The sequence below is a fragment of the Pipistrellus hanaki genome, assembly GCF_964339955.1.
Source record: "Pipistrellus hanaki genome assembly, chromosome: 3".
Taxonomy (NCBI): domain Eukaryota; kingdom Metazoa; phylum Chordata; class Mammalia; order Chiroptera; family Vespertilionidae; genus Pipistrellus; species Pipistrellus hanaki.
In genome coordinates, this window is record NC_140505.1 from 185,357,520 (window position 1) to 185,384,575 (window position 27,056).

A 27,056-nucleotide genomic window follows, 5' to 3' on the forward strand; every position below is an offset into this window, starting at 1 on the left:
ACGCTTTACGGATCACATGGCCCAGGCCCCAGCCCCTGCCCGGGCAGTCCCCACCCTCACCCGGGGCTGGCGGCCTGTCCCGCCTCCTTCCCCGGGGCCAGCCTGGCTCCTGGCTTGGGTGGAGGGAGGTCCTGGGGCCTGAGGGCCTGCCCCCACCCGGGGCCCCTGCCTCCTTCCCTCCCCTGTGCAGCCAGGAAGCCCGAGGAACCCCGAGGCCGCCGGCTTCCTCCGAGGGCCACCCCGCCAGCCTGGCCGCCTCTCTGAGAAGCCCTGGCCGTTTCCCAAACCACAGTGCCAGCAGCCAGGGCGGCGGGAGGGCCTGCTCGGTGCACGGCCGCAGGCCAGGGAGTGACGCCCAGGGCAGCGCACCCTCCCTGTGCCCCAGGCACTGTTCTGGGCACACCGTGCCAACTAGCCACCGAGAACCCGCAGCCCCGCGCGGTGGGTGCTCCGGCTGAAGCTTTTGACCAGCAAAGCCCAGAAGGCGAAACCGTTTCCTCAGGAGCCACAGGCCGCCTGGCTCCGGGGCTGGCCTGCTCCAGGCAGACCCCGCGGGCACAGGAGCCTCAGCTCACTCGCAGGGGTCGCTATGTCCGGGGGTCAGGGGGGAGGGGGGCTGGTGAGCTCAGTGCTGCCGCCTCCGAGAGCGTCGAGTGTGGCCGCAGGCGCCCACCCTGCCTTCTGTTTGCTTTTCAGAGCCGTGCCCGGGACACAGCCCCCTGCACCCGGCGCCCCCCATGCTGATGCAGCCCATCTCTGCCATGCTGGCCTCCGACCCCTCCGGCTGCCCCCCCTGCCAGCACAGGGCCGGCCACCGGCCCTCGGGCCTGGGCAGCACCGACTCGGGCCAGGAGGGCTCGGGCCTGGGGGGCTCCGGCGGGGGAGAGGACGAGGCCGACGGGGACGGGGCCTCCTCGGGGCTGGGGAAGGAGGACGAGGAGGAGCGGGCCGAGGGGGCCGGCTGGCTCTGCGGGGCCGTGTGGCGGGAGATGCGCGCCAGGCTGCGAGGCATTGTGGACAGCAAGTACTTCAACCGGGGCATCATGATGGCCATCCTGGTCAACACCGTCAGCATGGGCATCGAGCACCACGAGCAGGCCAGTGGGGCGGGCGCCGGGGCCGGGCTGGGTGCTGTGTGGGTGAGGGGCGGGCCCCCCCGGCCAGCCCCGTGCCGCTGGGTGTGTCCAACACCCACGTGTGTCCGTGTCCCCCCCGACCAGGGCTGGGTCCCGTTCAGACATGTGGCCTGGGTGCCCAGCCCAGAGGCGGGAGCTCGGCGTGTGAGTGGGTGGATGAGTGTCCGGGTGCAGCAGTTTGGGGGCTCATCTGCTTGGGGGGAGAAAGGGAGATGGGGTCCCCTCCTCTTCAGCGGCTCAGCAGGACGCCAAGACACCCACAGCACACCCCTGTTTTTTGTTTTTTTAAACATTTTTATTGATTTCATATTGGAAGGGAGAGGGGGAGAGATAGAAACACCAATGATGAGAGGGAGCCATTGATCGGCTGCCTCCTGCATGCCCCATACTGGGGATTGAGCCGCTGTGCCTCCAGGCATGTGCCCTTGACTGGACTTGAACCCGGGACCCTTCAGTCTGCAGGCTGATGCTCTATCCACGGAGCCACACCAGCCAGGGCCATACCCCCTGTTAGTCCCTGCAAACCTGACTCCCACCCATGGCTTCTCCATGGGCACCCTCCTGTCATCTTCCCGGGGCCGCTGGGGTGAGGTTTCGGAGGCCGGGCTCTCCCCTGCCCACACCTTCTGCTGCTCCCATCGCCCTGGCACAGAGCACAGACCTGTCCCTGGCAGTCACCTCTCCTTGCGCTCTGCCCACACATACGTGCAGCTGACAGCTCCTTCCTGTGCCCGGTGCCCCACTCACCGGCCCCCCAGCCCCCGGTCTCCCAGCCCCCGGCCCTAAGGGTGGCCTGTGCTTGCCCTGTGCCGGCTGTCACCCCTCTCCCTCCTCGGCCACATGGTGTGTCCCAGGCCATCGGGGACAGCTGGGGTTCAGAGGTGAGAGGAGCTCAGAGGAGGGGGTCCCCACGAGGTGGCAGGGACATGGGGAGCTTGAGGAGACTGTGTAGGGACACAGGAGGGAGGAATGGGGTGGGGGATGGTTAGCCCATATGTCCCTGGTTCATAGTGCCAGCGGGTGACCACTCCAGCCCCAACTCCATGTGGAAAAGCATCTATTTCTGGCTCCCAGTGACCCCCAGCCCGTAGGTGACCCCGCCCTGGGAGGGCATCTGACAGCTGGGCCCAGGGAGGGATGCCTCTGGCCTTAGGCCCCCTGCCAGTCCCGCAGGGTTAGAGCCTGGATGCCTCCATGGCTTCCCTCTGCCTCCCTCTGCGGAGGCCCTGCCCGCCCGCTGCACCCCGCAGTGGGCCACTCTCATTTCCCTCTGCATTAGTCTGCCCAGCGCAGGCCCCGTCCCATTTGCTTAAATGCGGGCCCTGGGGCTGTCGGGACACACAGTGCAGAGCCGCTGGGCTGCCAGCCGATCCGGCTTCGTCAGAGAGGTCTCAGGAGGCCGGGGGAGGCTCTGCAGGGGAGAGCTGGGGAGAGGACAGCCGGACCCCTGGCCTGGGGTCCAGCCTGGTGGCCTTTGCCTGGCTCAGGCCTGCCGAGGGGCAGCATTTCTGGGGGAGGCCCCACAGGGGACAGGAGCACAGGGTGCTGGTGCTGGTGGGGCGGGACCCAGGGGCCCATCACCCAGTGGCTTGCTGGAACTGACTTGCAAGAGCAATTTCCTAACGCAGGCATGTTGCAAGGCCACTGTTAGAGACAGCGGGTAGCTTGAGATTGGCCACGGAGGAAGTGTTTATACCACGGAGATTGGCTTCTGCTACCGTCAGAGCTGTTCCTCTGGGGCCTCCTTGCCAGGATAATGCTGGCCCCTGTCTTCCCAGGGGTCCCCTCCAGGGCAGCACAGCAGCTGGGGCCGCTCTGTGCTCTGGGTTCAATCCCTCCCTCTACCTGTCGGGCGCAGCTTCAGGCCGGGCCAGGGCCCCTGCCCGGACCTCCGCCTCGGCCTTATCCTGCCTGGGCAAGCTTTCTAGCCTCGGATACGGTGGGGCCTCTTCTTCCTGGCCCTGAAGGCACCCCGTGGGCCCCCATCAGGCCGGGAGAAGCTGCTCTCACACTGCCCCTCCCTAGGGTCTGCCTCGGTTTCTCCCCTTCCCCTCACGGGGATCAGCTCCCATTCACTGAGCACCTACCACGTGGCAGGCAGGAGCCTGCGCGGTGCAGTCCTCACGGCCTCCGCACAGAGTGGCGGGAGGGAGAACTGCACATAGTAGGCAGCCTGGCACATAGTAGGTGCTCACGAGTTGGAAATTGTTTCTGAATCTTTTCTCAGAGCCTCACACACCACTTTTGGAGTAGCTTTACACCTGCTGTCTGGAACCTCAGAAATGAATGAAAGGAAAAGTAGCAGGGGAGGAGGAGGGAAGATTTTTAAAACGCTCTTTTTAAAGCCGCTCTGTGTGGCAGCCATTGTTCGGCAGAGCTCCGCGCGGGTATTTTTGCTCCCTCCTCCCTGACTCCCAGACGAAGCTCAGTGGGGAGCGGTCCACCCTGTTTATTTTGAGCTGCCCTGTCTGAGCGGCTCCTGCAGAGGGAGGGGCCCGGGGCTGAGGAGGCAGGGCGGGAGGGGGGGGGGGAAGGCCGGTGAGCACAGCCCCTCTCCTGCAGGGCGTGACCTTGAGGGGAAGCATCCTTGGGGTGCGGCCCAGTGCGGCCGCGCCCTCTGCTGGCAGGGGCCTTGGTGTGGCCGCCATGGAGGGCCTGGCACTCCTCCCCTGCCCCATCTGTGAAGTGGGGGGCTGCCCCCCTCTGGTCACAGCACTGAAATGAGAGGTGCGACCACAGGTACCACGGCCTTCAGGAGCGTCCCAGGTTCCTCGTGGCCACGGACCGGCCTGGGAGAGGGACCGGGGAACGGGAGGGCCAGCCGGGCAGGGGGCCCTTGTGACCCCTAAGTCTACCCTTCCCTCCCACTCCGTCCTGGGAGGGGGGTGGACCCAGACTCTCCATAGCGGAGGCTGGGTGACAGCATGTGGGTGGGGTCCACATGGGCACCAGAGCCTCCATCGTCAGGGTTGGTCCCATCTCTCCCCCGGGTGGCCCTCATGGCAGCCCTGGGCGGCAGGCAGAGGGGGCGTCTTATCCCCACTGGCCAGATGGGGAAACTGAGGCTCAGAGAGGGGGGATGGCTTGCCCAGGTGACGGTGAGCAGCTGTGAGAGCTGGCGTGGGGTTCTCAGCTTGCATTGGAGATTCCACTGAGGGGACAGGACGGGGGATGGGGAGACAGTCACCTGTCAGGGCCGGGGACCCCTCCGGAGCTGGGCTAGGCTGTCCTGGGGCTGGAGGATGGTCAGCAAGCTGGAAACAGGACACAGAGGGGGAGGCTGAATGGGCAGCACGACAGGCGTATGGGGAGCCTCCTGGGCAGGGGTGACCCAGCCTGGGTGTGTCCGCTGGCCCCAGCCCCCGGGGGATTGCCTGCGAGGCCTCCAGCTCAGCGGGAGGGTCAAAGCAGGTTTCATTCTCCCGTCAGCAGCCCCCATGTAACTGCCGACCCAGGTGCGGGGTGACCTGGGAAGGTGAGGGTGGGGTGCTCAGTGCCCAGCAGCCCAGCTCTGTGGCTGGGGGAGGGGGGCACCCGCAGGGCTCAGTCAGGGAAGGCTTCTCGGGGCCAGTGATGCTGGGGATGGAGTCTGGGGATGACTAGGGGCCGCCAGTGAGGCCGAAGAGGAGCAGGAGCAGGGACTGGGCACAGGCTGCCCCAAAGAGCCCAGTGTCCCTGGCAGGATGCCCACATGGAGTGGCCGGCAGCCCGGGAGGCGGAGCTGCCGCCCGGAGGGCTTTGAGGCTGGCAGTATCCGTAGGTGGTGGGGGGTGTGGAAGGCTTGTAAGCAGGGCAGTGACATGTCTGCGCTGAGCTGGTTCCTCAAGTCAGGAACGCGGGGCAGTGAAGGGGTGTGGGCCCAGGGGAGAGACCCGGGTTTGAGATCTGATCCCACTCCTGCCTGGCCTTGGCCCTGAGCCACCACCTCTCCTCTCTGAGCCTCAGGTTTCCTGTCTGTAAAATGGGGGCACCATAGGCCAGTGGTCGGCAAACTGTGGCTTGCGAGCCACATGTGGCTCTTTGGCCCCACAAAATACGACGTGCGGGCGCGCATGTACAGTGCGATGGAGACTTCGTGGCCCGTGCGCAGAAGTCGGTTTTCGGCTCTCAAAAGAAATTCCAATTGTTGTGCTGTAGATATTTGGCTCTGTTGACTAATGAGTTTGCCGACCACTGGAATAGGGTCATGCTTGAGGCTTAGATGGGGTAATTCACGGAGAGTGCGTAGCACCGCCTGGCGGGTGGGAGCGTTAACGCCAGCCGCCATTGCTGTCCTGGGGATGCGGGGCCCAGGGCTCCTGGGGGCAGTTTAGACTCCTGCCCAGCTGGTCCTTTCTCTGCCTCTGCAGGAATGGCCAGAGGCGGGGCTGCCTGGCGCCTCCCACCCCTGGCGCCTCCCACGCCTGGCACCTCCCACGCCTGGCACGGCGGGTCGGGTTGGGATGAGCTGGCCCTGCTCCTGCCCCCTCTCCTGCTTCTGGACTCCCCTCCAGCTTGCATTCCCTCCGCACCTGCCCTCTCCCCTCCGGCCTCTGGCTTCACCTGGCTTTTCTGCCCGTTGGCTCCTCTTCTTCCACTGGGCGGGTCTTTGCCGTCTGGGCCGCTTCTCTGTCTATCTGTCTGTCTGCCCTGCCTGCTCTCTCGCTGACTCCCACGGGATGAGGATCCATTGTGCTTTGGTTTGTGTTTTTCGGTCCTGTCTCTCCACAGCCTGCCTTTGCCTCTCACTCCCCAGGCCTCTGTCTGTCTCTCTGTCTGTCCGTCTCCCTCTGCCCATCTCTCTCACGGCTGCCCCGTTTCTCTCCACACACCCCAGCTGGTCTCACTCTCTGTGTCTACGTCCGTCTGCCGGTCTGTCTGTCTCCCCCGCTCACTGTCTCCCCCGGAGGAGGGTTTGCAGGAGTGATGGATGGGCCGTTGGGGACAGATTAACAGGTGTGCACTTGCCTGCAGAAACAGCTGTTGCCAGGGAGCCGGGGAGCGAGGGGGTGACCTTTTGGGGAGCCGCGTCTCTGCCATCAGTTGCAGGCGGAGCGGCGTGCGGCGCGAGGGGCTCGGAGCGGGTGATGTGCAATTACGGGCTGTCAGCGTCCACATTTTTCATCTCCGAGCGCCGAGTGGCGTGTGGCCTGCGGGGGAATTGGTGGCTCGGAGCAGCATCTGGGCCCCGGCTCAGCCCGGATGCCGGCCCAGCCCTCCCCGCCGAGGGCCCGGCGCAGGTTCGGCTCCCCTCCCGGGACCGCTTTGCGAGTCACATGTAATCACAGACGGGATGGGGCTCTCTCCTTCCATCGGGGCTGGAGGGAGCTGGCAGTCTTATTGTATTTCCCAGGCAGCAGGCGGGGAGCGGAGGGCTGGTTTATCTTTTGTCCCTTCTCCCTTTAACCCGGACGGAATTACAGTCAGGCCTCTTAGGTGTCCGGTTGCCAGGGAGGGGCACACACACACACCGTCCTGACCCTGGCTGGTCCTTCGGCCTGGGCGCCTTCTCTTGTCCCTGCCACCCGCTCCTCTCAGCTCTGAGCCTCCGCTGAGTGTCCCTCCCTCCAGGAAGCTGCTCCTGATTCCAGGATCACCCTTCCCCAAGCCACCCTCATGCTCCCGGTTACCCCTGCTGGCTGGTTGGTTAGTTAACGTGCCTGGCGGGGCTTTGCCACCAGAACCCCCACTGCCCAGGGCAGGAAGTGTCCCGGCTCACCCCGGGACACAGGCCAGCAGCGGGGCGGCCCTCGGACTGTGGAATGCGTGCGTGCGTGCGTGCGTGCGCCAGTGCAGGAGGGACGCGTGGAGGAGGGAACGGATGAGGGGGGTGGGTCCGTGTGTAGTAGGAGAGCAGTTTGGAGTCCGACTGGGTGCAGTGCCCGGCTCGGCCACATTCCTGCTGGGTGACTCTGAGCAAGTCCCGTCACCTCTCTGAGCCTCCGTCTCCTCCCCTGTGCCACGGAGCCGCCTCCCGGGGCCTCCCGGCCGCCTGGGGCATCGGCGGCTGTGCTGGGGGTGCAGGTCCTCCCCTTGTCTGTGGTTCAGGCGGGGCAGCCTGGCTCCGTGGTGGGCAGACACAGGCCTGCTCTCCGCCTGCTTCCTCTCTGCAAACGAGCTGCCTTCCACTTTCCGCTCTGCACTGTGGGGCCTCAGACCGGCGTCTGAGCCCGTGCCTTCCTCTGTGCAGCGGGCATCGTGATGCCTCTCTCCGCGTGTGGCTAGAGCACCATTTCCAAATGTCAGCCCCGAGGGGTCCCAGCCTCTCGGTGGGCCTCTCGGGATCCGGGCGGCAGGACTGCAAAGTCCTCAAGGCCTCGGGGTAAAGGGAGATGGAGCACCAGCGAGGATACTGACCTGCCCGGCCACGCAGCCGGGTGGCAGAGCCAGGCCTTGCCCCCTCCTGGGGGGCTGGAGGGGCAGTCTGAGAGCCAGGGGGCTTCCACAGGGGACCCGTGCCGCCTTCTGCCTGACCGGGTCCCTTTCTCCTCCCGACGCCCACAGCCCGAGGAGCTGACCAACGTCCTGGAGATCTGCAACGTGGTCTTCACCAGCATGTTCGCCCTGGAGATGCTGCTGAAGCTGGCGGCCTTCGGGCTCTTCGACTACCTGCGCAACCCCTACAACATCTTCGACAGCATCATCGTCATCATCAGGTGCCCCTCTGCCCGGGGGGTGGGCCCCTGGGGTGTCAGGGGGGAAGAGGGGGTGGCCCAGCCGGTGAAGGAAGCCGATGACACTGCAGTGCAGTGGACACAGATCTTAAAAGTGTGTGATTCGGCCACATACGTGCTCCTGGGCTAATGCACTGAGTGGTGAAACGGAGCAGCGGGTCTGTGACTCCCACCGCCCCAGGGGAGGGAGCAGCACACACTCTGCTCAGAAATGTCCGCACCCACCGCCGTGGGACTTCACAACAGCCACTCCCACTCTCCGCGAGGCCACGGGAGCCGCCGATTCTCTGTATTTCGTTGTCTCCGTTTGTGGAGCCGCTGATTCTCTGTATTTCGTTGTCTCCGTTCGCACTCGAAAGAAAGTTAAATCTGAGAAACAGCCCGGCGACCTCTGTGGATTCTGGATTCTGAATTCAGAAATCCCTGAATTCGGTCCCTAGACTCCTTGGAGGAGGGTCCATGGGATCCAGGTTAACAGACCCCCACCCTAGGGTGCCTGGAGCAGCAGTGACCTTGACCTACTGTTGGTTGGACGAACAAATGAATAAACGGAGCTCTCCGTCTCTCCCTTTGCCCTCTCTCCTCCCGCCTCCCTCCCCGCCGCCCACCGCCCCGGCGTGATGGCGTGATGGCGTGATGGCGTGATGGTGTGACGGCGTGACGGCGTGCGGCCTCCGGGCAGCATCTGGGAGATCGTGGGGCAGGCGGACGGCGGGCTGTCGGTGCTGCGCACCTTCCGGCTGCTGCGGGTGCTGAAGCTGGTGCGCTTCATGCCCGCGCTGCGGCGCCAGCTGGTGGTGCTCATGAAGACCATGGACAACGTGGCCACCTTCTGCATGCTGCTCATGCTCTTCATCTTCATCTTCAGGTGGGCCCGCCCCCGGCCGTCCCTGCCCCCGCCCCCCCGGGCTGAGGGAGGCGGGTGCTGGCGGGGCTCTCGGGCCACACCCCGGGCCCGGGCGTCAGTCCTGCCACCGCCTCTCAGTCCCCGGTGGCTCTGGGCCGGCACGTCCCCTCGGGGTCTCAGTGTTCACGTCTGCGAAATGGGACCCGCGCGGCTCCCTCCCGTCTTACTGGGCTGTGTAGGGGAAGACACAGGAGGAGGGGCCGGAGCCGGGTGTCCCTGAGCCGCCTCTCTCCCTCTGCCCCTCCCCCAGCATTCTCGGGATGCACATCTTTGGCTGCAAGTTCAGCCTCCGCACGGACACGGGAGACACCATCCCCGACAGGAAGAACTTTGACTCCCTGCTGTGGGCCATCGTCACGGTGTTCCAGGCGAGCACGTGGCCCTGTGTGACGGGGAGGGCGGGCGGGCGCGGGGTCCCACCCGGGGTCGCTTCCTGTCAGTGCCGCCAGCCTCGGGGAATCCAGAGAAGAGGGGGCCTGACAGGGAGGTCCCTCCACTCCGGCTTCGTGGGCCAGCGTGGGGGGCGTGGCCTGGCAGGCTGAGGACGGGCTCTGGCAGCTGGGCTGCCCGCCAGTGCCCTCCCTGCCCCCTCCGCTCCCACCCTGAGACGCGGGGCCCGTGAGGCCTCTCCCCTCAGACTGCTCCTCCCCGGAGTGTGGACGTGGGTGAATGAGTGTGTGCACACAGCTCAGGGGCGGAGGAGCAGGGAGACGGGGGTGGGCTTGTGCTGGGGGGCGGGCAGGCGGATCGCCTGAGCGGGATGGAGGAGGGGCTGTGGGAGCAGCTGGGAGGGAGCCCCGCTCAGTGGGGAGTGGGTGTCAGGGCAGGGGTGTGGGAGCACAGGCGAGCGGTGTGTGTGTGTTTGGGGGTGTGTGTGTGTGTGTGTGTGTCTGAGGCTCTGCCAGGTGGGCACGCCCCAGCTAGTGCGGTGATCCTCGAGGTCCCTGGGTGCCCAGCCCCTGTGAGAGGAGGCTGCAGGGGGCATGGGCTGCCAGGTGCCTGCAGCTGCCCCACCCTTGGGCTGGGCTGGGCTGGGGCTGAGGATGTGCTGAGCCGCGTGCCCCCGCCCCCCCCCCCCCCCAGATCCTCACCCAGGAGGACTGGAACGTCGTCCTCTACAACGGCATGGCCTCCACCTCGCCCTGGGCCTCCCTCTACTTCGTGGCCCTCATGACCTTCGGCAACTACGTGCTCTTCAACCTGCTGGTGGCCATCCTGGTGGAGGGCTTCCAGGCGGAGGTGACTGGGACCCTGTGGGGGAAGCGCCTCCTGGGGCCTGGGGAGATGGGGGGAGGCGAGGGGGTCCGGACGGGGGAGGGCTGCAATTCAGACACCTAGCAGGCGGGTCTCCAGAAGAGGGGGGGGGGCGGGTAGTTGCCAGTGAGGGAGTGAGCCTCCCATCGCAGGAAGCAGGCACATGGAGGCAGCACCTAGGGTCCCCGCGTCTCCCCCGGGGGTAAGACTAGGCCTCCTTCTCCATCTCTGAGATTAAAGTCTCCAGGACCGGGGTTCTGGATCCTGCCTCCGCCATCCTCCGAGGCTTTGGGCAACTCGCAGTCAGGCAGACGTGGGTTTGTGGGCTGGGCCCTCGTTGGTTCTCACTCCCCTTTCCTGAGCCTCAGTTTCCGCATTTGTAAAACGGGGGTGGGCTGGGGGGGCACCCATTAAAAAGGTTGAGGGAGGGGAGGGTTGAGCTGACATGCGGTCCAATGTGCGGGCCCGCCTCCCAGGGTGACGCCAATCGCTCCTACTCGGACGAGGACCAGAGTTCGTCCAGCCCGGAGGACTTTGACAAGCTGCAGGAGGGCCTGGACAGCCTCGGAGGTACCCGGGCCTCTCCTGTCCCCGGGGGGGCCGGGACCCCTCCCCAGAGACCCCGGTGGGCCCGGGGCACAGCCTTTCCGGGTCTCCCCTCAAACCCGGGCTCTGGGACTGCTAATCTCTGCCGTTTGTTGTTTCCGTTCATAATGGAGAGAAATGCTACATCTCAAAAAGTCGGAGGCCAGCCCTAGCCGGTTTGGCTCAGGGGATAGAGTGTCGGCCTGCAGACTGAAGGGTCCTGGGTTCAATCATGGATAAGGGCACATGCCCCGGTTGTGGGCTCGATCCCCAGGGGGGGTCATGCAGGAGGCAGCCAATAAATGATTCTTTCTCATCATTGATGTTTCTCTCTGTCTGTCTATCTCTCTCCCTTCCTCTCTGAAATCAATAAAAATATATGTTTTTAAAAAGTCAGTGGCCTGTTGAGAAGAGCTTTGGGCTCGGATGCCCGGGTTTTGTCCTGTTGGGCAACCCTCCCAGCCCACGCCATGTCCCGGGTCACTAACCGGGCTGGATGGCCTTTGCCTTGCTTTCCACAGCGGGCATGGCAGGGCGGGCTCATGCTGGGTGAAGCTCAGTGGTTTCCCTGAACCCAGAAGGCAAGGGTTTCACACACCCAAAAATGAGCCGAGAAAATAAACACAAACATAAGCTGAGAGCCTGCAGGCGGGGCAGAGGGGAGGCACCTGTGGTGGGGTCCAACCTGGAAGGCTTCCTGGTGGAGGAGTTCTCCCCAGAACAGCTCTCCGTTTCTGTTTGTCGGCCATGTCTGCTTCTTTGTCTCATATCTTCTTCTGCTCCTGTTCCGGCTTTCTGTCTGCCCTTCCCTCTCTGTCCCTCTCCCCTCTCCAGACCCCAAGCTGTACCCGATTCCTCTGACGCCCAACGGGCACCTGGACCTCAGCCTCCCTCTGTGTGGCCACCTGGGCCCAGCCGGGCCCGCGGCCCCTGCCCGCCTGTCGCTGCAGCCGGACCCCATGCTGGTGGCCCTGGGCTCCCGCAAGAGCAGCGTCATGTCGCTGGGCAGGGTGAGCTACGACCAGCGCTCCCTGGTGAGTCCTGGGTGGGGAGTCTCTGATGGCTGCTCCCTGCGGGGAGAAGCGCCTTCAAACTGGTGCCCAGGCCTGGGGCACCGGGTGGTCAGCCAGACCAGGCAGGGATGATCCCTCTTGCATTTGTGGGTTCCAGGTGCCAGAGTGGGACCTGACAGCAAGAAATGAATGAATGAATGAGTGAGTGAATGAATGGGGTGGGGCCAGCGGGTCTGGTGTGGAGAATGGGATGTGTAGGGTAAAGAGCTGAGCTCGGGGGGCAGGCAGACCCCACCAGGAAGGCACAGCCTCTCTGAGCCTCGGTTTCCTTGCCTGTAAAGAGGAAAATGGCCCTTTACAAAGGAACGAGGTGGCAGGAGGAGACGAGGGCACACTGTGGGCACGCCCGCCCGGCCACGGGTGCGGGGGGTGCGAGGCTGGGCGGGGAGAGGGCCCCCGGAGTCCCGCTGGTTCTGCCACCCCCTGGCCAGGCCGGCGGCCCCTTTGGGGCCCCAGCCAGGGCCGCGGGGCTGACGGGCGCCCGGCTCCTCCCAGTCCAGCTCCCGGAGCTCCTGCTACGGGCCGTGGGGCCGCAGCGGGGCCTGGGCCAGCCGCCGCTCCAGCTGGAACAGCCTCAAGCACAGGCCGCCGTCCGCGGAGCACGAGGCCCTGCTGGCCGCCGAGCGCGGGGCCCGGGCCGGCGAGGGCGCCCGGGACGAGGGGCCGCCGCGGCCCGCGCCCCCGCACACCCCGCACGTCTACCACGCCCACCCCGGCCCCCACCCGGCCCACCGCCACCACCTGCACCACCACCACCACCACCGCCACCGCCGGACGCTGTCCCTGGACACCCGGGGCTCGCTGGACCTGGCCGAGCTGGGGCCCCCGGCGGGCACCCACCCCCGGGCGGCCTGGAGGGCGGCCGGCCTGGGCCCCGGGCATGAGGACTGCAATGGCAGGATGCCCCACCTCGCCAAAGAGGTCTTCACGCAGATGGGGGGCCGCCGGGACCACGGGGAGGACGAAGAGGAGGCGGACTACGTGAGTTGGCGGGGCCGGGGGCCGGGGCCAGGAAAGGTTCAGGAGACAGAAAGAGGGGGGCCTGGGGGGGGCAGGGCTGGAGGAGGAGGGCCTCAGGGGCAGGGCCAGGGGACAGAAAGAGGGGGGACTGGGGGGGGGCAGGGCTGGAGGAGGAGGGCCTCAGGGGCAGGGCCAGGGGACAGAAAGAGGGGGGACTGGGGGGGGCAGGGTTGGAGGAGGAGGGCCTCAGGGGCAGGGCCAGAGGACAGAAAGAGGGGGGACGGGGGGGGGGCAGGGCTGGAGGAGGAGGGCCTCAGGGGCAGGGCCAGGGGACAGAAAGAGGGGGGACCGGAGGGGGGGCAGGGCTGGAGGAGGAGGGCCTTAGGGGCAGGGCCAGGGGACAGAAAGAGGGGGGACCGGGGCGGGGGCAGGGCTGGAGGAGGAGGGTCTCAGGGGCAGGGCCAGGGGACAGAAAGAGGGGGGACGGGGGGGGCAGGGCTGGAGGAGGAGGGCCTCAGGGGCAGGGCCAGGGGACAGAAAGAGGGGGACCGGAGGGGGGGCAGGGCTGGAGGAGGAGGGCCTCAGGGGCAGGGCCAGGGGACAGAAAGAGGGAGGCCGGGGGGGGGCAGGGCTGGAGGAGGAGGGCCTTAGGGGCAGGGCCAGGGGTCATGGCTTCAGGGAGGTGCCCAGCTGAGGTGGGCCCAGCCCTGGGAGAGACGCCCTCCCGCTGCCATGGGCGGGTGTGGGCTCTGAGCTTGCTGGGAGAGTTCAGAGTCGCCCCGGAGACCCCCGTCTGCTGGACGGCTGAGAGGGCAGAGACGAGCAGCTCTGGGCAGCGCTGACCAGCCCGCCCTCCTTCCCGGCCAGACCCTGTGCTTCCGGGTGCGCAAGATGATTGACGCGTACAAGCCGGACTGGTGCGAGGTCCGCGAGGACTGGTCCGTCTTCCTCTTCTCCCCGGAGAACAGGTGGGCCGCCGGGCGGGGAGGTGGGCCGGGGTGAAAGGCGGAGGGAGAGAGTCCCACAGAGCGGGGAGGGCCATGGAGGGCGGGGCCTGCTCCTCAGAGGGCCTCTGCCCTGTGTTTGGATGGGGACTTCCGTCCAGGCCAGCCCGGCGCTGGCACCAGGGTGGGCAGATGCTCACGCAGCCGGCGCTCCCGTCGGGAGGGGCATGGGGGCTTCCTGCAGGGGAGGATGTGCAGGGGCATCTGCAGGGGGCAGGGCTGTGAGGAGGTGGAGGCTGGACCAGGAGGGAGCAGCCCGAGGGAAGGTCTGGGCAGCAGCTTGGGGCACCAGGCAAGGTGTGTCCGCGTGGCAGGGGGCAGGGCGAGGGACTCGGGTGAGTGCTTGGAAAGCCTCCTGTGCCAGGGCGAGGAGGGTGCCCTTCACCCTGAGGCCGTGGGGGTTGCCATGGGGGTCTGGTCGGGAGGCGGCTCCAGGGGGGCGCCCTGAGCAGATGTGAATGGCCACCTGTGGGGTGGATGGAGAAAAGAAGGGTCAGCGTCCTATAGGCCCGTGGTCGGCAAACTGCGGCTCCTGAGCCACATACAGCTCTTTGGCCCCTGGAGTGCGGCTCTTCCACAAAATACCACATGCAGGTGCGCGCATACAGTGCGACTGAAACTTCGTGGCCCGTGCGCAGACGTCGGCTCTCCAAAGAAATGTCCATCGTTGTACCGTTGATATTTGGCTCTGTTGACGGATGAGTTTGCCGGCCACGGCTCTAGGCCATCCCTGGGCCTCAGCCCTTTGCCCGCCTCCCGCGGGGGGTGAGGGGCACACCCACCCTCACGGCCCCTCCCGCTGTGCTCAGGTTCCGGGTCCTGTGCCAGACCATCATCGCCCACAAGCTCTTCGACTACGTCGTCCTGGCCTTCATCTTTCTCAACTGCATCACCATCGCCCTGGAGCGGCCCCAGATCGAGGCCGGCAGCACCGTGAGTGGCCGGCCTGTGGGCGGGGCCGGGGCCAGGCTGAGGGGCGGGCCGTGGGGCCTGCTGTGGGGCAGGGGGCAGGGCCGGGGGGGACTAGGAGCCCTCAGCGCGGTGGCTATGGACACTGCGGAGGAAGGTGTGGCAGGGAGCTTGTCCCCGGAGGGGCATCTCCTGGGACTGTGGCGTGGCCTCCCCAATGCCCGCTGGCCGGAGGCAGGGGGGCCGGGCAGTCCTGGAGCCCCAGGCCCACGTGTCTCCTGCTCTTTCAGGAACGCATTTTCCTCACCGTGTCCAACTACATCTTCACGGCCATCTTCGTGGGCGAGATGACCCTCAAGGTAGCCCCGTCCTCACCTGGGACCCTCCCACCCCCGTGGCCGGCCCTCCCCCGGCGGTCCCTCACCTGCTGGCCAGCAGCATCCCATAGGGGCCCAGAGAACCACCCGCTTGGTACCAGCGCTGGGCTAGCATGACCGGGTGTGTGTGTGTGTGTGTGTGTGTGTGTGGGGGGGGAAGGAATCAGCCACGTCCTGCTCTCCAGGACATCACAACGGCCGGAAAGGCGAACGCAGGGAGATGTCTGCAGTGCAGTGGGGGTGCCTGCTGGAGGCTTGGAACTGGGTTTGCAGATGAGAGGGGGGAGTGGACCAGAACTGGCTGTGGGGCTGCTTCATGCGCCCAGACCTGCCAGGTCCTGCCCACCACCCACCTTCTGAGCGTGTGCCCCCTGCAGCTCCTCCCCTGACTCCCCTCAGCCCGGCTCTCTGGCCGAGGCAGGTGACCTGCCCGTCGCCCCCAGGTGGTCTCGCTGGGCCTGTACTTCGGGGAGCAGGCGTACCTGCGCAGCAGCTGGAACGTGCTGGACGGCTTCCTGGTCTTCGTGTCCATCATCGACATCGTGGTGTCCCTGGCCTCGGCCGGCGGCGCCAAGATCCTGGGGGTCCTCCGGGTGCTGCGGCTCTTGCGCACCCTGCGGCCCCTGCGGTGAGGAGCCCCCCGTGTTCGGGGGGGGCCTGGGGTCTCCTGCCCTCCCTACCCATAGTCCTTCCTACCCATAGTCCTCCCTTCCCATAGTCCTCCCTACCCGTAGTCCTCCCTACCCGTAGTCCTCCCTACCCGTAGTCCTCCCTACCCGTAGTCCTCCCTACCCGTAGTCCTCCCTTCCCATAGTCCTCCCTACCCATAGTCCTCCCTACCCATAGTCCTCTGCTGGCCTGTGCCCAGCATTAGCTGAGCAGGGCCAGGCATCAGGCTGAGGGTGTGTGCGTGTGTGTGTGTCTATGTGTGTGTGTGTGTATATGTGTGTGTATATATATGTGTGCATGTGTGTACATGTGTGTGTTCCTGTGCAAGTGTGTATATGTGTGTCTATGTGTGTGTGTGTATGTGTGTGTATATATGTGTGTATGTGTGTATATATATGTGTGCATGTGTGTGTGTGTGGGTATGGGTGTGTGTGTAAATGTGTGTGAGTGTGCAAGTGTGTGTATATGTGTGTGTGTGTGTATGTGTGTGTGTATGTGTGTGAAGACTGGGGATGGAGGCAGCCCCCCGCGCAGTGCCTGCTGTGCCCACAGATCTGGTGACTCTGGGCGGCCCGGGCCGCCTCCCGCCTGGCTGAGGCTGACCGTGCCCCGGTCCCTCCCCGCCTGCAGGGTCATCAGCCGGGCCCCGGGCCTGAAGCTGGTGGTGGAGACGCTCATCTCCTCCCTTAAGCCCATCGGCAACATCGTCCTCATCTGCTGCGCCTTCTTCATCATCTTCGGCATCCTGGGGGTGCAGGTGAGGGGGGCCGGCTCTCAGGTGGGCATAGAGGCTCCTCACTCCCGCTCAGCTCCTCCGACCGGGGGGCTCGGGGCCCTGGTGGAGCAGCACGTCCCCGTCAGCAGCGAGTTCCCCGTCCCAGAGGGAGACAGACGTGGTTGATGCAAGGCAGGCTGGGTAAATGGGATCACAGGGGTCCGAGCTACACAGGAGCGGGGGCTGGGCTGGGGACAGTCGGGGAAGCACCCTGAGAAGGTGCCCTTTGCACTGGGCCGTGAAGGAGGGTGATTGGGACAGGTGTGTGTGGGCTGGCTCAGGGGAGGATGGGCACATGTGGAGGTGAGCCGGGAGCTGTGACTGGCGTAGAGATGAGCCGATGGTGGGCTGGTCAGACGGGAAGCACCTGGGAGGGCAGTGAAGGAGCCGGGGCTGGCGTCTCCAGGATCGGGGCCATGGGGGCCATGACACAGCAGGGCCTGGAGCTGGCGTGGGCTTTGGGGTGGAGCCCCGCCCAGGAATGAGATGGGCCTCGGGGCGCGAAAGGGTTTGGTCATAAGGTGGGAGACGGGGGTGGCCGCAGTGGCCTGGCCCTCTGGGGTCTGAGCGGCTGCTGAGACCCTTCCCGTTTCCTGAGTGTCTGAGCCCCGAGGCCTGAACGCTCCTCACCTGGCCCTGCCTTTGGGCTGTAGCTGGCGAGGAGCCTGGGCACAGGCATTCTTTGGGGTTGCTGAGAGAGCCACAGGGGAGCCACCTGGGCAGGAGGGGCTGGAGTGGACAGTGGCCCTGCCCCTTCCAGGCAGCTGACATGGAGGAGGCTTGTGTCTCTCTCTTCCCTGGGGATATGCAGGCATCTTCTCCAGTGGGGTCCCCACCTGGATCTTGGGCACAGGCACTGGGGTCTGGTCTCGGGCCTGTGCAGAGCCCAGGAAACAGACAAACCAGGGTGTGAACCTCGACTCTGCCACTTCCTAAACCTCAGTGACTTTGAGGACATTACCTGCCGCCCCTGGGCCTCCGTCTCCTCATCTGCGAGGGGGGATGAGAGCAGCGCCCCTTCCTGGGGGGGGACTTGGGGCGATGGTGTGGCTGAGTGCTTGGCCGGGCTGTGCACAGAGGAGGTGTCTCCTGAGGAGCAGCCCCTGTCCTGAGTGGCACCCCCCCACCCCCACCCCATGGGAGGCCGCTCACCCTGCGTCCCCCCCCCCCCCCCCCCCCCGCAGCTCTTCAAGGGCAAGTTCTACCACTGTCTCGGCGTGGACACCCGCAACATCACCAACCGCTCCGACTGCATGGCCGCCAACTACCGCTGGGTCCATCACAAGTACAACTTCGACAACCTGGGCCAGGTGAGCCCCTCTCCCCACCTGCCACCCGGGGGTGGAGGGACAGTGACAGGAGGAGGGCCGGTGCCGGCAGGAGCCCATCCATCCCAGAACTCATTTCCCGGCCCGGGCCCTGGGCTGCGACAGATGAGCAGGGTGGTGGAAGCACCGGGTGGAGCAGGGGGAGGCGGGTTGGGGAGAGGAGGGTCCGGAGGTGTGTGACTGCCGGGCAGTCTCCGCTGGTCCGCGACCCTTTGTCATCCATCACCTCTGTTCCCTCCCCTCCCCATGTCTGCCAGGCCCTGATGTCTCTCTTCGTCCTGGCCTCCAAGGATGGCTGGGTGAACATCATGTACAACGGCCTGGATGCTGTCGCTGTGGACCAGCAGGTGGGGGTGGCTGGGCTGGGGCAGCAGGGCAGCAGGGCAGGGGCGAGGCGGTTTTGGGGCCCAGTGATCTGAAACCGGTGTCAGCAAGACCCACAGCCCCAGCGTCTCCCCCTGTCAGCGAGGCCCGCCCCTCCCCATCCGGGCCTCAATCCTCCCCCAGCAGAGCCACCCCCTGGGGAGTGAACGTCATTGCTCCATTGGCTTCACAAAGCCCCTTGCTCTGTAGGGACAGCCCGCCAAGCTGGCCCCAGCCTGGAGGGGTGCAGGGCCTGGTGGGTGGAGAGGGGCTGAGCCAGCTGAGGGGACAGTAGGTGCAGCCTGAGGCAAGAGAGTGACACATTCAGGGAGTCCTGAGAAGAGGTTCCAGAATAGGAAGTGGGGGGAGAATGGCAGGAGGTGTGGAGGAGGCAAGCAGGACTGGGTGTCCGGCATGGCAGGGCCGGCGTTCAGCTGGGAGCAGTGGGAGCCAGAGAAGGCATTAGAGCCAGGGAGTGGCAGCGCCCGGCGTGCCTGTGGGGCTTCTTGTGGGCTGCTGGGGGGATGGATTTGAGAATGAAGAAGGTGGAAGGGATCAGGGAGGAGGCTGGGCCCCATGGGAAGTCTGAGCTCTTGCTCTTGAGTTTCCCCCGAGAGTAGGGGCCCCTTCAGGGGCAGAGTAGGGAATGAGAGCACTTGGGGGCATCTTCCTGTACTTCTCCATTCATCCACCACCCCAACTCCCCTCCCCACCCCGGACTCCACAAGGGATATGTTTTCCCCCTGCTGGCTGCCTTATTTCTGGAAGGATGAATAAGTGGGTGGATGGATGGCTGGATGGATGGATAGGTGGATGGATGATGGGTAGACAGATGAATAAGTGGATGGATGGATGAATAAGTGAATAGATGGATGGATGAATAAATTAAGGGTGGGTGGGTGGATAAATGGGTGGGTGGATGGATAGGTGGATATTGGGTGGATGGATGGATGTATGGGGGGGGTGGATAAATGGATAGGTGGATGGTTAGGTGGATGGATAGGTGGATGGGTGGATGGGTGGGTGGATGAACAGATGAATGGATGAATAGATGGGTAGATGGATGGGTGGATGGATGGATGGGTGGGCAAATGGGTGAGTGGGTGGGTGGATGGATGGGTGAATGGGTGGGTGGATGGGTGGGTGGATGGGTGGGTAGATGGATGGGTGGGTGGATGGGTGAATAGATGGATGTGTGGATGGATGGGTGGATGGGTGAATAGATGGATGTGTGGATGGATGGATGAATAAGTGGATGGATGGGTGAATGAATAGATGGGTGGATGGATGGGTGGGTGGATGGGTGAATAGATGGATGTGTTGTGGGGTGGATGAATGGGTGGATGGATGGGTGAATGAATAGATGGGTGGATGGATGGGTGGGTGGATGGGTGAATAGATGGATGTGTTGTGGGTGGATGGATGGGTGGATGGATGGGTGGATGGGTGGATGGATGGGTGGGTGGGTGGGTGGATGGATGAATGAATGGGTGGGTGGATGGGTGAATAGATGGATGTGTGGATGGATGGATGAATAAGTGGATGGATGGGTAGATGAATAGATGGGTGCATGGTGAGTGGACAGATTAATAAGCGGGTGGATGGTGGGTGGGTGAAAGGAAGGAGACGGGTGGACATGTGTCCAGGAGGCAGCAGCTGGAGCAGGGAAGGGAAGGGGCTGTCTTTGCCGAGCACCTTACTTGTGCCAGGCCGGGGCGGGCACTTCCTCTGCACCCTCCTTCAAACCGCACGGCCCCCTGGGAGGCCGGCTCCGTTGTATCTCAGCTGCACGGAGGCTCAGCATGGTAGGGCGCCCCCTCCCCCACCGCAGCCCCTCGTGCCTGGTCAGCCTGCCTCAGCCCCTCTGGCTCCCCGCAGCCCGTGCCCAACCACAACCCCTGGATGCTGCTCTACTTCATCTCCTTCCTGCTCATCGTCAGCTTCTTCGTGCTCAACATGTTCGTGGGCGTGGTGGTGGAGAACTTCCACAAGTGCCGGCAGCACCAGGAGGCCGAGGAGGCGCGGCGGCGCGAGGAGAAGCGGCAGCGGCGGCTGGAGAGGAAGCGCCGGAGTGAGCGGGAGGAGGGAGGGGGGGCTCCCGGGGTGGGGGGGACCCCGCCCGGGCCTCCTCTGCCCCCGCCGGCCGCTGGTCCTCCCGGGCGGGCTGAGGCCTGAGTCCCACACCAGCCTCTGGCCTTGGAGCTGGAAGGGACAGAGGGTCCGGCCCCTGTGCCCCTGGCCCGGCCCCTTGCCCAGTGCCTGCCTGTCCAGGTGACCTGAGCCCCATCTGTGTCCACCCGGAGTCAGATGGTGGTACCCATGTCAGCCAGGGGTCTCCGTCCAGGCAGAGGGCAAAGGCAGAGCCTGGATGCCCGGCCCTGAGCTGGGGGCCCCCTGTCCTCCCCTCGCAGACCAGAGCCCCTGCCATGGGCACTTTGGGGCTGGACGGAGAGAATCCGTGTCCTGCTCTCTTTGCCACGTACCCCCACATCTGACCCGTTTCCCTGTGGCCCCGTGGCTGGGGGGAGGGGCCTAGGCCTGACTCCCGGGGCCTGGGTAGACTGACACCTCTCTCCCTTGCTTCCTCTCCCCCCTCTGTCTCCCCCTCCACGTGTTCTGTGCCCGCCTTGGCCACCCTCTGTGGCCTGTGCCACACCCCTGTGCCACCCCTGGCAGAGGCCCAGCGGCTGCCCTACTACGCCACCTACTGCCCCACCCGGCTGCTCATCCACTCCATGTGCACCAGCCACTACCTGGACATCTTCATCACCTTCGTCATCTGCCTCAACGTGGTCACCATGTCCCTGGAACACTACAACCAGCCGATGGTGAGCGCCAGTCCTGCCCCCCGACGGGGGCCGAGGTTTCATGGGGAGAGGCCCTCAGCAGGACCTGCCCTGGGACAGGGTGGGGCAGGATTGGAGTCGCCCAGGCTGGGCCCTGTGCCCAGGGAGCTCTGGGCCTGGGAGGACCGGTGACTGAGAGAGCAGGGCCAGAGGGGAGGGTCTCCGATGTCTGGTGGGGGGGAAGGGGACACTGGCCCCACCTTGAATACAGGTAGCAGCGGCCAGGGTGTTTTTCCTAGGACTTCCTGCAAGGCATGCTGCCGTTTTAACTCTCTCATCCTCGTAGCAACCTTAAGGTGGGGGAGGGGACTCTCTTCTGATTTTGTAGACGGACAAACTGAGGCTCAGAGAGAGAAAACGTGTTGCCCAATTAGTCAGCCAGGAAGCAGTGGAGCCAGGACTTTGATTTGTGTTCAACGACAGCCAGGTGGCCCCCACTGCTGCCTGGGCACCTGGAGCCTGGAGAGGGGGGCATTTCAGGTAGCAGGGCTGTTGGGGGCAAGCACAGAGGTGGGGGAGGGTGACCAGCTCCTAGCTAGTTGTAGGCAGTGTACATGAGGGGCGTGTGTGGGGCTTGTAGCAGCAGGTGTATCCCAAAAGCTTCTTATCAGAGATGGGGGAAGAAGAGGGGAGCAGTCTCCAGGTGAGGGGTTAGTATCTTTTTTAAGCTAGAGGCCCAGTGCACAAAATTCGTGCACACAGCGTGGGGCGTGTTGGCCCCCAGCCCAGCATGCACCCTCTCCAATCCGGAACCCCTCGGGGACGTCCAACTGACGGTTTAGGCCCAATCTCTACATCCCTCTCGCAATCCAAGACCACTGGATCTTAACCACTCACCTGCCTGCCTGCCTAATGCTCCCAACTGCTCTCCCCTGCTGGCCTGGTCACCCCCAACTGCTCTCCCCTGTTGGCCTGGTCACCCCCAACTGCCCTCCCCTGCAGGCAGCCCCAACTCTCCTCCCCTGCCAGCCCAATTGCCCCCAACCCCCTGCCAACCTGATCTCACTCCTAACTGCTCTCCCCTGCCTATCTGATCTGCCATAACTGCCTCTGCCTGGGCCCCCACCACCATGGCTTTGTCTGGAAAGAAGTCGGAGGTCCAAAAGATGGCCGGTGGACCCAGTCTAATTAGCATATTACCCTTTAATTTGTATAGATGATAGCAGAGGAATGTTATGCATTCAGAGGAAAGGAAGGCAACCATTGGCAGGAAGGAACTTCCACATTATCATGAAGAAATGGAGTAATAATAGCTCACATTTACCAAGTATTTAAATCTATAATCCTGCCTGGCACAGGGCTATTAGCTCATTTAATTTTCACAGCAACTTTATGAGGTAAGGTACTGTTATCATCCCCAGTTTACAGATTGAAAATCTAACTCCCAGAGGTCAAGTGAGTTGCCCAAAAGTCATAGTGAACAAGGAGTAAGTGCTGAGCCAGGATTCGAATCTAGGCTGTCTGGTTCTTAAACATGACCCCTAACTATTAACCAACACTGCTTCCAAAGAGGGGTACCTGGACCAGACCAGCAGAGAGAAAGAAAAGGAAATAAGCAGTGAAAGAAATGGTGCACATTATGTAAGATGGAAGGAGTAAAAGTAGACACATAGGTCATTGCACTAAAGGTGAATGGATTAAATTCTCTTAAAAGGCAGAGACTTTCTGACTAGAGGAAGATGGAGGGAGGGGCAGGTTCTGGGACCTGGATCATGCTTCTCTTTGACCTCCCCCCTCCCCACAGTCCCTGGAGATAGCCCTCAAGTACTGCAACTACTTTTTCACCACCGTCTTTGTGCTGGAGGCCGTGCTGAAGCTGGTGGCATTCGGTCTGCGGCGCTTCTTCAAGGACCGGTGAGAGGCTGGGCCGGGCTGTAGCAGCACTGAAGGGGCTGCAGGATGGGGAAGCAGGCCTGATCCCTGGGGAAGCCTGGGGCAGCTAGAGGCGCGGAACCAATAGGTGTCTGGGCACTGATGACCAGGGCCCCTGGGTGCTGCCTGCAGCCCTGAACAGGAAGTCGATAGGGCACCACCTGGTGCCGAGTCTCCTCATCACAGCTCCGTGGGCCCTGCACACCCCCGGGCTCCTCTCTCAGAGGGAGCAAACAGGGTGCGGAGGGCTTGCCAGACTAGCCCTTGGCCACACCGAGGGAGCAGGGGCTCAGGATTTAAGGCAGAAGTCAGAGTCCATTTCTTCCCCCTGCAGGAGGCCAAAGGTATTTATTTTGCCTGGTGAGCCTCTTGCTGGAGGATCTGGAGGCTAAGGGCAGAGAGGGAGCTGGACCCGGCGGGGTCTGGAGGGCTAGTGGAAGGGTGGCTGCCAGCCACAGCAGGGGGTGGAGAGCTGGGACCTCCTGCGAGCTGAGGTGTCTGAACTAGTGACTCTCACATTGCTTCCCACTCCTGCCCTCCTGTGCCCCCGAGCAGGTGGAACCAGCTGGACCTGGCCATCGTGCTGCTGTCGGTCATGGGCATCACGCTGGAGGAGATTGAGATCAACGCGGCCCTGCCCATCAACCCCACCATCATCCGCATCATGCGGGTTCTGCGCATCGCCCGGGGTGAGCGTGGGGCCACGGGGGAGGGGAGTGCGGGCACCATGGGGGAGGGGACTGGGCACGATGGGGGATGGGACTGGGCATCATGGGAGAGGAGACTGAACACGATGGGGGAGGGAACTGGGCATCATGGGGGAGGAGACTGAGCACGATGGGGGAGGGGACTGGGCACCATGGGGGAGGGGACTGGGCACGATGGGGGAGGGGACTGGGCACCATGGGGGAGGGGACTGGGCACCATGGGGGAGGGGACTGGGCACCATGGGGGAGGAAACTGAGCACGATGGGGGAGGGGACTGGGCACCATGGGGGAGGGGACTGGGCACGATGGGGGAGGGGACTGGGCGATGTGGGAGGGGACTGGGCATGATGGGGGAGGGGACTGGGCACCATGGGGAGGGGACTGGGCAATGGGGGAGGGGACTGGGCAATGGGGGAGGGGACTGGGCACGATGGGGGAGGGGACTGGGCACGTTGGGGGAGGGGACTGGGCGATGGGGGAGGGGACTGGGCAATGGGGGAGGGGACTGGGCACCATGGGGGAGGGGACTGGGCACGATGGGGGAGGGGACTGGGCACCATGGGGGAGGGGACTGGGCGATGGGGGAGGGGACTGGGCAATGGGGGAGGGGACTGGGCACGTTGGGGGAGGGGACTGGGCACCATGGGGGAGGGGACTGGGCACCATGGGGGAGGGGACTGGGCGATGGGGGAGGGGACTGGGCGATGGGGGAGGGGACTGGGCACGATGGGCTTCCTGCTGAGCAGGGAGAGCAGAAGCCGGGAGGAGCTCACAGCCAACATGCACTCAGGTGCCCACGTCCATGGGCCGCTCCGTACAGCACACGGCGCCCCTCCTCACCGCACCACGACCCGTGCGGCCGGCTTCAGACTGGAGTTCCTCACCGGCTTCTCCTTTCATTTCTCCAACACCAGCTTCTTAAACCCCTTTCGTCCCCAGACCCCGGCCGCCCCAGGCTGTGCCCACACTCTTTCAGAGCCTCCTCCCCGAGTTCACGGGGCCTCACTCGCCCCTGCGCCCGCTGTGGCTCCGGGGCCCCAGGGGGGGCTGTGCGGAGCTCAGGGTAACGCCGGAGGAAGAGCGGGCACTCACTGGTGGTCATTTCTCCTCATCGCGGTGAACGAGGGAGTCCTGCTCAGGCTTTCCCCTCACACACTATACCCCTGGCCTCCCCCTGGCGGGCCCTCCTCTCGGGCTCTTTCACACCCACGTCTACGCCTGGTGCCACACCCACTCAGCCCCGTGCTGTGGCGTTTACACGCGTGCACACGCCCGGCCCACGGCCCGGGCTGAGCGCCGCTGGTCTCGCCCACAGTGCTGAAGCTGCTGAAGATGGCCACGGGCATGCGGGCGCTGCTGGACACGGTGGTGCAGGCTCTGCCCCAGGTAAGAGCCGCGGCCTCCGGCGGCCCCTCCTGCCTGCGGCTGGGGCCGTGCTGGGCCCTGGGGGGCGGGCCCTGACGCCCCTTCTCCCTGAACCTGCCCGGAGACAGCAAGAACCTGTCTCCAAAGAAGCAGTGTGTGCGGGGACTGCGAGACAGAGCAGGCGTCTTGCCTCTTCCTTGCTGACATCACTAAGCACTCGCCAACCCCGCTCTTTACCGGGCCCCGGGCTGGCCCTGGGGGACCCACATTCTGCCCGGAGGCGTCAGCAGGCTGGGGCTGGAGGGGGAGACGGATGCTGCAGGCGGTGTGATAAGGGGCTGGCACTGCGCTGGGGAGAAGGAAGGGGCCTGACACCGATTGGACATTGGGGAAGGGGTCAGAGGACTTGGGGCTTGACCTTGTAGGGTGGCTCGGCAGAAGGAGGTGGTGATGTGGACAGAAGGTTCTGTTCTGAGATCCTAGAAGGGGCAGCAGGAGACCCTGATGTGGGTACAATCCTAGGGAACGATCCCATTGGCCAGTGGGAGGGAGATGGGGTCGGGGCCATAGAGGGGTCATCTTTCATCGTCCTGGGAAGTCTGAGATTCCAGTCTCCCCCTCCCCTGCTGCCCTGACTACTTTCGGCTCCCCTTTTCACTCCCCTTTCCCCACATCCCCATGCCGGGTGGCCTCTGCTCCGAGGTGTGCCTCGTGCACACTCGTTTATTCGTTATGACTCATCCAGTCGTAAGGAACCCCAGGCATCTTTCAGTAAAAGGCACAGACACAGCACGCCGCAGTGAGGGTGAGAGATGAGCAGCGCAGGGCAGGCGGGAGCACAGCTCATGCCCGCAGTGACCCGGGCTAAGCACGTTAGCGAGCTCTGTTCTCCAGTTTTCTGTGAGCTTCCCAGCAGCCCAGTTGCAAAGGGAAAGCGGCACGACTCTCGCCAGGTCTGGGTTGAAAGCAGGGGCATTCGCGCAAAGAGATGTGTGTGTTTCCCCAACACTGAACCTCTTCCAAAGACTTGCCACATGGAAGACGGGGTGCGTGCTGGGCTTGTGGGGTGTGCGGGCGGGAAGTGGGTGGAGTCCAGACTCATCACCCCATCTGGGATCAAAGCTTTGTCCCCTGTGAGGCCCTGGGCATGCGACTCAACGTCTCCTGCCTTGGTGTCCTTGCCAACAGGAAAGGAATGGGGCCAGGGTCCTAGGACGTGCTGTATGAGAGTCTGCTAGGAATGGGGAGGGGTGGTGTGTGCCCCCAGCTAGATTGGCCTTCTTCCCGCCCCCTACCCCCCGTTTTCTGACCCCTGGGTAACCTTGGGTGGTTCCCCAGACCAACCCTGAGTTGGCTCAGGGCACAGGAAGGTGCCCAGGTGGTCCCTGGCTCAATAGTCATTACAGTCATATCAGCACTTTAAGAGACGCAAGTGCCACTACCACGTGGCATGGCCGCGGGCTCACCCTTCAGATCTGCGAGCTGGCCCTGGACATTGCCTCGGTTCTCCGCAAAGTGCTGTAGGAATTAAACTTTAGCCCCTTTCCTCCTGCGCAGGGGAAAGAGGCATCAGGGAAGGCTCCTCAGGGGAGGTGGCTGGTGAGCTGGGCTCTGAGGGGCTGGGAGGAAGCATTCGCCAGTCACCGACAGAGAGAGGGTCATTCCTGCAGCGGGAACAGAATGTGCAAGCGGGTCTGTCTCCCCGGATGGTCAGGCTGGGAGGGCGTCTGCAGGGCCAGGTCAGGCCTTTGATGCCAGGACAGCAAACTCGGGCAGTGGGCACCACAGGGGGTTCTAGACGAGAGAAGTCTCGCCCTTTTGTTTATTTTTATATATTTTATATATTTTATAATTTTTAAATTAAGGTATTATATGTGTACATATCTTACCATTGCCCCCCACCCCCATACATGCCCTCCCTCCCCAGAGTTTTGCATCCATTGGTTATGCTTTTATGCATGCATACAAGTCCTTTGGTTGATCTCTTATCTCCCCCATACCTCCTTCCCCTCCCCTATTTTATTAAAAAAATTTTTTTATTGATTTTTTACAGAGAGGAAGGGCGAGGGATTGAGAGTTAGAAACATCAATGAGAGAGAAACATCGATCAGCTGCCTCCTGCACACCCCCTACCGGGGATGTGCCCGCAACCAAGGTACATGCCCTTGACCGAAATCGAACCTGGGACCTTTCAATCCCCAGGCTGATGCTCTATCCACTGAGCCAAACCAGACAGGGCTATTTTTTAAAAAATATATTTTTTATGGCTTTC

The 27,056-nt window shown here is 64.0% G+C and overlaps 1 protein-coding gene across 3 annotated transcripts in view; it reads left to right on the top strand.

Moving 5' to 3' along the window:
* Positions 1–27,056, top strand: part of CACNA1I (calcium voltage-gated channel subunit alpha1 I) — a 99,403-nt gene that overhangs the window by 61,663 nt on the left and 10,684 nt on the right. For all 3 annotated transcript variants that reach the window (XM_084880007.1, XM_084880009.1, XM_084880008.1), the window contains exons 10-29: positions 697–1,097; positions 7,620–7,771; positions 8,472–8,657; positions 8,947–9,064; positions 9,780–9,935; positions 10,427–10,520; positions 11,370–11,569; positions 12,104–12,589; positions 13,436–13,536; positions 14,382–14,505; positions 14,772–14,840; positions 15,302–15,486; positions 16,158–16,284; positions 17,487–17,612; positions 17,888–17,977; positions 19,872–20,064; positions 20,670–20,821; positions 22,584–22,693; positions 23,267–23,400; positions 24,735–24,805. In XM_084880007.1, coding sequence (XP_084736133.1) covers positions 697–1,097; positions 7,620–7,771; positions 8,472–8,657; positions 8,947–9,064; positions 9,780–9,935; positions 10,427–10,520; positions 11,370–11,569; positions 12,104–12,589; positions 13,436–13,536; positions 14,382–14,505; positions 14,772–14,840; positions 15,302–15,486; positions 16,158–16,284; positions 17,487–17,612; positions 17,888–17,977; positions 19,872–20,064; positions 20,670–20,821; positions 22,584–22,693; positions 23,267–23,400; positions 24,735–24,805 — 3,275 coding nt within the window. The remainder of the gene's footprint in view (positions 1–696; positions 1,098–7,619; positions 7,772–8,471; positions 8,658–8,946; positions 9,065–9,779; positions 9,936–10,426; positions 10,521–11,369; positions 11,570–12,103; positions 12,590–13,435; positions 13,537–14,381; positions 14,506–14,771; positions 14,841–15,301; positions 15,487–16,157; positions 16,285–17,486; positions 17,613–17,887; positions 17,978–19,871; positions 20,065–20,669; positions 20,822–22,583; positions 22,694–23,266; positions 23,401–24,734; positions 24,806–27,056) is intronic.